Here is a 10,342-nt window from a genome sequence, read left to right on the forward strand (position 1 = left end):
GCCACTCCTGGCGGCCACTCCTGGCCACTCCTGGCGACCACTCCTGGCGGCCACTCCTGGCGGCCACACCTGGCGGCCACTCCTGGCGGCCACTCCTGGCGGCCACTCCTGGCGGCCACTCCTGGGCCCCCGAGCGAGGCCCTTAATTCATTTCAGGTTTATAATGGACATTGTCTCAAAGCAGCTTTACAGAATGTGATTAAGTGAATTGTGTATTTACCCCTGATGAGCAGCATGGGGCGACCTGGAGCAATAAAAACTCCCTTAGATGGTTTGAGCGAGAAACCTTGAGGGAACCCATCCTCATCTGGGTGACGCCAAGCGTGTGATTATAAATCATTAAAACGATACAAACACCAAATATCATGAGCACCAGAGTGTGTGATTATGACTAATGTCAGATAGAGTCTAACATCTGAGATCATTATAGATCAACACAACTGTGAGGAACATGGGCTTCATGTGAAGTGCGTCTCTGAGCTCAGTGCTGTGGTTTTATATCACGTGTTAAAGGATGCAGGAATGAGAAGAAGAACTCTAAACACAGAAGTGAGGAATTTTTTCAGAAATACAAAAGAAAAAGTGAAAATGAAAGTAGAGACGTGGCGGAGCGACTGGAGTTTTAGTGTTTTTTATGAAATCATCTGTAACCACTTTGACGCACAAAATTCTTTCAGACGTCTTTGGATGCAGCATGAAATTTTCCCTTCACTTGAACACAGAGACACAAACCTGTTCCAGCAGGACACTAACCCTGTGCACAAAGCCAGAACCATGAAGATCTGCTTTTACATGATTTGGATTTGGTGTAAGATCTCCTGCTCTAGAGCTCCAACACTATAGAACACCTTTGGGATGAATGTGAATGCTGTCTGCAGCCCAGGAACCTCCTCATCTTCTCACCTCCATCAGTACCTGACTTTATCAACAGCCTTATAACTGAATGAATCTCCACAAAATCTCATGGAACATCTTTATATACACAGCAGCTGTTTAAAGTGTGGAAACACATGATTGTTCCTTGTAAAAGGCAAAAACACACAGTAATGTGACATGGATGCAAGTGGATGAAGTTTTGTGGAGTCCAAATCTGACATTTGTGTCCACCAGAAGAACTTGTGATCAGACTCCTTTACCCACACACTCACACATGGAGGTGGAGGTTTAATGGTTTATGGTTGTTTTGGAGCAGAGAAGGTTCCAGAAAGTGAAAGGAATCCTGAACCTACATGGCTCCTATTCCACACTTCATCATCATGCAGGTCCGTCTGGACTGCGGCTCGTCAGAAGCGACTTCACCGTACAACAAGACGAAGAGCATGTGTGAGTTCTGTACATGTTATTTAGAGAGAAAACGTAATTATAAACGAATGCACAGTAAATGTCACTGCTGACCCTGAACATCTCACACACACACACACACACACACTTACACGTGAGCTGGAGAAAATCCGACTCAGTCTTAGCCTCATAACTATATTCTGCGCTGGATTAGACTCCTTCATCTTCTCGTCATTGACCCGAGATGTGTATAAAAGCCGTGTGGAGCTCCTGCGTTCTCTCCAAGCGCCCGAGTCGTGAATCTGTGAGACGCGAAGATCTCCGCAGGATCTCGCCTGCACAGAGGACCGATTGGGCTTCCACACACTTGCAGACATGGGGAACTCCACAGGATGCACCGTGGACGACCTACAGGCTGTCGAAATGCACCTCTGGTACAAGAAGTTCATGACTGAGTGTCCTTCAGGTCAGTTAACGCTCCATGAGTTTAAGCAGTTCTTCGGACTCAGGGGTCTCGATCCAGAGGCCAACGCTTACATCGAACAGATGTTTCGCACGTTTGATATGAACAAGGTGAGTGACAGACACATGACCACTGTCAGAAAAAGGGTTCTAGAGGAACTAAAGTTATAGTGGTGTAAGGAATTATGGCTGGGTCACCAAAGATAATTTATCAAACACTCACTTAGGTGGAAATGAACGTGACTACATAATTTTGTTTGAGGATGTAGAACAACCCTTGAGAACATTTCATTTAGGAGAACTTATAACCATGGCATCATGGAAACTAGAAATATGTTGAATACAGTAATATTTCCTAAATGAGGAAAAGTAGGACATGCTTTATAGGACCATGGGAAGAGAGGTTTTTTAGTTTTTGGAAAAGAAGAACCTGAGAAAATAGATCCAGGGAACTCAGGACCCTGAGAGCTTTAGAAACATATTACTATATAAAAATAGGATTGTGGGAAGTAGGAAATGGGAATATTCTGGATAAAGAGGATGCCCTTGGAGACCAGGGAAAACTGGATTCTGGGGAATACATACCACTGAAGTGCAGCTCTGGTAGAAGAAGTTCATGACTGAGTGTGCTTCAGGTCATCTAACTCTCTACGTGTTTAAGCAGTTCTTTGGGCTCCAAGATCTAAAGATAAAAAACTCTGGGAATATAGAAACCTTGAGTAATCAGAAGTCTAAAAAAATAGGAACTTTTAGAATATGGAACACTGGGTTCATAGGAACTGTTGGAAGCTTAGAAGCCTGCTGTGTAAATAGAACATTGGGGACACTAAATGAAGTCAATATAGGAACATGAGATAATAGAATCCATGTATTATAAATATATATAATCTCTGGTGATTGTGGATTCCTCAAAACAGAGAAAGACTTGGAATGTAGAAACATTTGAAGACAAAAGTAAGAGAGTTCATGTTTGTGGCCTGAAAATATTGGACCCTTCAAACATTGGGAAGTAGAATCCTGAAATTATAGGCACCTGGTGATGTATAAATCTTGGGAATATAAAACTCTGGGAATGTAGGACCATGAGAAGAGAGGAACCCTGGGAGGTTTAAGGCCTGGAAAGTGAAACTTTGGACATATAGAAACCTAGGAATATAGGAATCACTGGTTAATAAAACCTAGAAATATAGGAACCTTTGGAGGAATGCTGAGCTCTCTTTTCTTTTCTTTTCTTTTCTGATGATGATGATGATGATGATGATGATGATGATGCTACACTCGGATCCTGTCAGTCATGATTACACTGAGTCATACTAACACACAGATTAGAAGATTACCTTCAGGATAAAGACACACAAGCCCGATGAGACCTTTATAAATAGGTTATGTTCAGTCACACCTCAGACCTTCTGCAGGTCACACCAGCATCTCCACTGCAAGGTTCAAACGTAGCTGAAGGTATCACTCAGGTTCATTTCAGTGGGGTGTCATCCCACATGAAAAGCTACAATAAATCAATGCAAATCATTTTCCTATAGAGCCACTAAAATAAAACTTTACACACACACACACACACACACACATACACACCAGTGTTCAGAACTTAGATGTAACTACAGATCTAGAAGTTACTTAAAAGTTAGACATGTGAGAGAGCCGGAGTTTGTGATGTGCCTCAGTTATGCTTTATTCTGGTTTTGTTTCTCGTGTGATATCTGGACACGTTGCATCTGACTTTTCACAGGATGGTTATATAGACTTCATGGAGTATGTAGCGGCACTGAGTCTCGTGATGAGAGGAAAAATGGAGCACAAACTACGCTGGTACTTCAGACTTTATGACGTGGACGGCAACGGCTGCATAGACCGACACGAGCTGCTTAATATCATAAAGGTAAACATACAGCAGCCCGGGAACTGCTGTAAGAACTCTAGGAATATCAGATCTGTGGAAATCTAGAAATCTCTAGGAATATAGGACCCCTGGGAATATAAGACCCATAGGAAAACAGGAACTCCAGGAATATTGGACCCCCTGTGAAAAACAGGTATTCTGAAACCCTGGGAAAACAGGAGCTCTAAGAATATTGGACATGTGAGAATATGTGAACTGTAGGACTATATGGAAGTATAAGTTCTCCTGGGCAAATCTGACAAATTTAAAACCTTGTGAAACTGAAAAACTATAATAAGGAATATTTGAAATCTTCGGAATATAGGAACTCTAGGACTACATACATGCAGGGAACATAGCACCATTAAAATGTATGAGCCCGGGAGATATAAAACACTGGGAATGTCAGAACCATGGTAAAAGATGGAATTTATACGTAGTCATGGAATATAGGAAAATGTAGTGCCCTGGAAAATAAGACCTGGGGCATATAAGAACCTTGGTAATCTAGGAACATTGGGAATCCACAGCCTATATCTTGACTTTACTTAAACCCTTGTGGTGGAATGAATCTATTGGAACATCTTCCCAGAAGAGTGGAGGAAATAACACCAGTAAATGGGGAATCAATGTGGAATGGAATGTTCAGAAAGATCCACACACCAATCAGGTGCTCAGGTGCCCACAAACTTATGTCCATACAGTGTTTTATGTCGTGGTATTCAGTGTTTATAAGTGTCTTATGATGGCTGTATCCTGATATCAGCTGCTCAGGTATATTTCTGTAACCCGTTACTGGTTCTGACCTGTTTCAGGCTTTAACCTGAGCGTCTGGTCTGAATGTGAGCGTGTCCTCCACTGTCCAGTCCTGAGGGGTTAATAAGAAGAAGAACACTAATAATACTAATAATAATGACCTTTTTTTTTTTTTTTACATTGCACATACAATTTTTTAGTAAAAGTTCTAAAGTTATAATGGATTAAATATAAAAAAAATAATAAATCAATTAAATATAGTGATGTGAAATAAATAAATATTTAAATAAAAATGCATTTCTATTTATTTTCACTCCTATCCAGCAATATAGCCATATACAAAACCACACAATCTCTTCATGATTCATTTATGTTTATTTATTTATTTTATTTTTATTTATTTTATAAAGACTCCCAACATCTCTTCATGGATTATGGATTATGGAGAGAGACAGGATTAGGATTAAGATAAAGGTTAAGGTCATGATTTGTGTCGTTTGTTTCTAAAACGGAGTCTCTGATGTTACGCCAAATGTGCATGTTGAGTAAAAATGTTTTATTACAAAAAAATGTTATTTTCAATAGTTGATTTGAATTTAAATAAATCTTTACAAAAACTTATAAAAAATTAGAAAATAGTTAAAAGATCTGAGTAATGAATAATATTGAAATTATTTCTAAAAGTAGAATAAACAGATACAAAATAATTACATGATGTTTCTAAAGATTTACTATAGAATGATTTATTACAAAATGTATCTACTGTGTGTGTGTGTGTGTGTGTGTGTGTGTGTGTGTGTGTGTGTGTGTGTGTGTGTATACACCAGGCTATCCGCGCCATTAACGGCAGCGATTCCCAGGAAATGAGTGCAGAAGAGTTCACCAACCGAGTGTTCGAGAGGATCGATGCGAATGGTGACGGTGAGTCAGAAACTCGAACACAAAGTCACACAAATACGTTACAGCTTCATTCATGAGCTCTTCAGATCTACCTTCAGGAGTGTTTCTGGTAGAATTTATTTATCAGGCTGGGGACCTTCATCCCTTTGAGAAACGTTTAATTAATGTGACACTGTTCTTGAAGCAGAACTATTTGAGAAGATAAAGAACATTCATAATCCAAGAAAACCTCAAAGAACCCTGAAGCAGAAGTTCCCCATAAGGAAGTGCTGCAGGTAGAACATGTTTAGGAGGCTAAGAAGCCTAAACAATTACAAAAAAGGGCTTTCAGTTGTTCCTTTAGGGCACGTTGGATATTTAGGGATTTTAAGGTCCATGAAAAGGTTGGACATGGAACGTTATCTGAGAGAACTCTAATGTGAGCTTCTTCAAGGCTCCCTTATAAGTTTCAGATGCTCTTTAATTGTTCATGGGATGTATAAACTTCTATATGTGGGCTCTGCTTGGAACTCTTTCTGACTGCAAAACTGCCATGTTCTACAAGAGGAACAACCCAGGAACCCTTTAAAAGTCATATGATCAGATGTTCCAATAATTAGGCAAAATTTCCTAATTTTTCCTAATTCCTATTTCATAATTAACGACAAAATATTCTGGTTCTAAGGGAGGTTCATGAATAATATTCAAGGTTCTTCTCCTGAACAGGTGAGCTATCGCTGGAGGAGTTTGTAGAAGGAGCACGACGAGATGAGGAGTTCATGGAGGTGATGATGAAAAGTCTGGACCTCAGTCACATTGTGGCCATGATCCACAACCGCAGAAACAGCGTGTAAGAGCTGGAACCTCAACAGAAGTGTGAGAAAAAGCTCTCTCAGGATGAACTCCTTCTCAGCAGTTAACTGTAGAGTGAAAGTCAGGTGGTTGATGAAATGAATGTTAAACAGGCAGAGAGAATGTTCTAGAAGTTCAGCACTTTTCCACAACCCTCTGACATCCATTCAGCTGTTTCTGTTAGTAGAACGCCTTTAAAGTTCTCCTGATGCAGGTTCCTATCCAACACTGCAAGCATTGTGGCTAGCTAGCTAGTCGGTTATTTATGCTAGTTTTTAACATGGTCACTAATCAGAATAAAATATTTCATAAATGGTGTATATTCCGGTCACATCACCATTAGGGCTCACAATGTTGTTTTTCATAATGGTGGAACTTTCATGCTATCATTTAGCATCACTGCTAAGTCTTATTACAGTAATATACTAGCTTTTATTTCTTACTAGCAACACTTTTGAGATAAATGTTGTATCTTTACCTTTTTATAGCCATATAAATGATTTAATATGCGAGTTAATGATTCACAAAGTCTCTTATTACTGCTTTAAGCACATATCTGAGGAAAAAGTTCCTATTCTGAATGGATTGGTCTTGGTTTTATTATTACATTTTACTGAGACTGTGTAGAAATAAATAAGCAGCTACATGCTAGCTAGACAAAATGATCATTTTAGGCACACCGTGTCTTTTCCTAATGATCTACCAACACTTCTGAGAGAAATGTTTATATTCCTGATACTGAGCAAGAACAATGTCAATCCATGTCCTTACTTTCTCATATAAATGATGTACTACTGGCATGCTAGCTAGCATAACTAAAATTCAGCTTTACAATGTCTTTTTAATCACATATCTGAGGTAAATATTTATATTTCACATAGTCCTCTGTAGTTAGACTGTAGAAATGAATTCACAGCTACATGCTAGCTAGATGAATGATAATTCCAGCCACATGTTATTTATTAGTTTTTCACCAACACTTCTGAGGGAAATGTTGATATTCCTCATAGATTTGTCCAGTTTTAACTCTTCATATCCTTACTTTAGCCAGATAAACTATTAACTACCGTCATGCTAGCTAGATTGATCGGACTTTTAGCCAATTTCTTAGTGATTTACCAAAAAATCTGAGGAAAATGTTTGTTCCTAATAGTTCTGTTGCAAAGTCTTCATGCTGACCGTATATCAGACCTATCGGTTATGAGTTGTCATTTTTTTGCTTATTCTTTGTGGATTCTGTCCTTCCACTTAAAAACTGTAGCAGAACGCAGCACATGTAACGGTCACTAAGTGATGAATGTGCTCTGTATTCGTATTTTATATGTATATATGTTAATTATTACTTTTGAGGTAGATTTGTACATTTGGAAATAAAGTTAAGTTGGTTTAAATTTGTAAAGATGTGAAGCAGCCTCCTCAACTTCTCATCTACATCAGATGAATCTCTTCAAAATCTAGTGTAACATCTTCCCAGAAGAGTGGAGGTTATTATAACAGGAAATAGGGACACAACAGTAAGTAGGATATAAGGTGTCCACAATAATTTCACTATCAAAGTGTATATTTATTAGAAAATGACTGCTTTTGGCATAAAAGTGTTTGAGTCATTGGTCATCTCTGGGATTAGCAGGTTTGGATTCGAGATATGTTTAATGAACATCGAGTTGCTCTAACCATAATCATTTAATTTACATAATTACAGACACCACAGGGAGTTCATTTCAACATTTAATTTCCAAACTAACTTTGCAAAACCTGCACTCACATTGTAAACAATCGTGATCAGAACAAGCATGTAGCTATCTGATGTTTACGAGGAAAATTAGCTAGCAAAATTTTAACAGATGATTCCAGATCAGATTTTGCTGGTGTCCTGATGCCAGTTGTTCCTTCCATGAGATGTACACAATACTTTTTAATGGAGAAATTGGTAAATAATAACAACAATAATAATAATAATAATAATAATAATAATAATAATAATAATAATAAATCAGCTTAATTGAATATATTGTGGTGGTTTGTGTAACGCGAATGCATTGTGCCTTGTGCAACACAAAGACAGAACACATGCTGACCTGCTTGTGCTTTTTGTTTCTTCAATAAAAAATATATATATATATGAAATATGTGGTTTCATCTGTTTGTCTGCACAAAGTACTGAAGCTCTTTCTTTTTGTAACTTTCAGAACTCCTGCCGAGGTGATATTAGTGAAAGATCAGGGTGGGTTGATGAGATGAAAGTGGGAAAACTCAGGGCTAATAATAGGACGTGAGACGAGATGAGTCAGTTTGTAAACACTTTTGGATTTCTATTCTGTTTCTATGGCGACAGTCTGAACGATGCAGGAATTAATGAGAAGATGTTTGCTGAGGAAGCTTCACCTCTTCGTTCCAGCGATGAAACAGCGTGAAGCCTTAGGTGTGAGCTAGCACTGGAACCTGTTGGACGTTTCTGAATTACGTTCCTTTTAAAGAATCTTACAGTCATGTTCAATTTAGAATCATGTCTCGATGTTCACGTATTTAAGTGTTGTTCGCTCTGTTGCAACACCATGTTCCAGATGACCAACATCTGGATTCTGCTGGATATTTCGGAGTCTGACTGGAGAATAATAAATAGATTTCATGATAAAAAATGAAACAAAAAAAAGAATGTTATAGCCTTATAGATGAGTGTTACAACAGCTACTACTTCACCTGCTTATAGAGATAAAGGATCGCTCTGACAGGGGATGTGCACAATGATGGCGTAGTCTTTGTCTTACTGGTTAGAGATATAGTCTGACCTGAAAAACTCACCCTGCTGTAGATCACAGCGTGACGAGAACTGATCTTAAAACAGTGTGGTGTAAAACCAGTTTACGATTTTACAAACACCTTCATTGTGTCAGACATCTGCACAGACAGCTGCACACCCAACAAATCAGTCTACAACCAGCTTCTGAAGGAACAAATGAACCACGATTACTGATTTATAGGAAGTGATTTAAGTGCAGCACGACTAATAGCTGCTAATCCAGACGGTTCGCTTCAGACCAGTGGGCACAGCTCAGACTGCTCACCTTGGTTCAGACCAGAGAGCTCAGATCATCTTAGACCGCTCGGCATAGATTCATCTCGGCTCAGACCTGACAGATTACAACCAAATGTCTCAGGTCAGACGGCACAGCTCATACCAGACACCTAAGACCAGGCGGTTTAGCTCAGACACCTTTGACCAGATGACTCATACCAGATGGTTCAGCTCAGTTGAGATGGCTCAACTTATACCAGATAGCTAAGACTAAACGATTCAGCTGGGACCAGACCCCTTAGACCAGACAACTTGGCTCAGACAAGACAGATTAGGCCAGACTGTTCAACTCAGACCAGACACCTTAGATCAGACTGTTTGTCTCAGACCAGACTGTTCAGCTCTGCTCTCATCACAAATGTCATCAGTATTGTGATTTCCATCGTCTCTGATTCCTGATCCATGTTTGCATGAAGTTTTCACCTCACAGAACCACGTACAAATCTGAATGTTCTACCAGAAAACAAGATTTAATTGGTGAATGCGGGTGCAGGAGGTAAAATACTTGTGCTTTATATCATTTCAGTTGATGTTCTGAAAAGTTCCTTGTTCATGTTTATCATTTACACAAAAAGTCAAACTCAAATCAACCTTGACATGTTTGTTAATTTTCTGTCTATTTTTCATTCATATTGTAAAAAAAAAGGGAAGCGAGTGAAACTAAAAACAGAGTAGCAGGAAGAAGCAGTCAGTGGATTGGAAATACATTTGACTTGCGGGTTTTTGTGGCAGGAGCAGGTCTCTACATCAGACCACCTCACTAAGAATCATCTGTGATTTCTGTTATAGAAAAATACTCACCTTTTCGCATGGGTGCTTTTTTATTATTAGACATAATTATATAGTTTTTTCTGCCAGTGTAGGAGAACCATATGATAATTATGGAACATCAAAGATATATTACTGTTATTAATCTTGTAAGAATTTCTGACTGTGTTTATTTTGCTGTAAATTAATGAGATTAGACAGTAATGAACTGGAAATCTAATTCCGGGGATTGACAGCTCTGCACAGCAGGAATATTTATCACCAATACGCAACATGCAATTCTCTAAAATAAATCCCAGACCTCCTGCTGAGAAGAAACCTGCTTCCCTGCATGTTTGATCCACCGGGTGCACATGAGAAGATATAAATATACT

At 38.9% G+C, this 10,342-nt stretch overlaps 1 protein-coding gene across 1 annotated transcript; it reads left to right on the forward strand.

The window, feature by feature from the left end:
* The first annotated feature begins 1,528 nt into the window (after nucleotides 1-1,528).
* guca1a (guanylate cyclase activator 1A) lies at nucleotides 1,529-8,251 on the forward strand. The gene is made up of 4 exons (XM_046872519.1): nucleotides 1,529-1,854; nucleotides 3,488-3,637; nucleotides 5,221-5,314; nucleotides 5,999-8,251. The coding sequence occupies exons 1-4, from the start codon at nucleotides 1,657-1,659 to the stop codon at nucleotides 6,124-6,126; spliced, it is 570 nt and encodes a 189-aa protein (XP_046728475.1). The 5' UTR covers nucleotides 1,529-1,656; the 3' UTR covers nucleotides 6,127-8,251.
* The last annotated feature ends 2,091 nt before the right edge of the window (nucleotides 8,252-10,342 follow it).

This window comes from Silurus meridionalis, chromosome 18, assembly GCF_014805685.1.
Source record: "Silurus meridionalis isolate SWU-2019-XX chromosome 18, ASM1480568v1, whole genome shotgun sequence".
Taxonomy (NCBI): domain Eukaryota; kingdom Metazoa; phylum Chordata; class Actinopteri; order Siluriformes; family Siluridae; genus Silurus; species Silurus meridionalis.

What these genes read in the sequence shown, in the direction of transcription:
- guca1a (XM_046872519.1), top strand. Translation starts at nt 1,657, where the DNA reads ATGGGGAACTCCACAGGATGCACCGTGGACGACCTACAGGCTGTCGAA. An exon ending in AGCTGCTTAATATCATAAAG is followed by an intron (nt 3,638 to 5,220) that starts GTAAACATACAG and finishes TGTATACACCAG; the next exon opens with GCTATCCGCGCCATTAACGG. An exon ending in GATCGATGCGAATGGTGACG is followed by an intron (nt 5,315 to 5,998) that starts GTGAGTCAGAAA and finishes TCTCCTGAACAG; the next exon opens with GTGAGCTATCGCTGGAGGAG.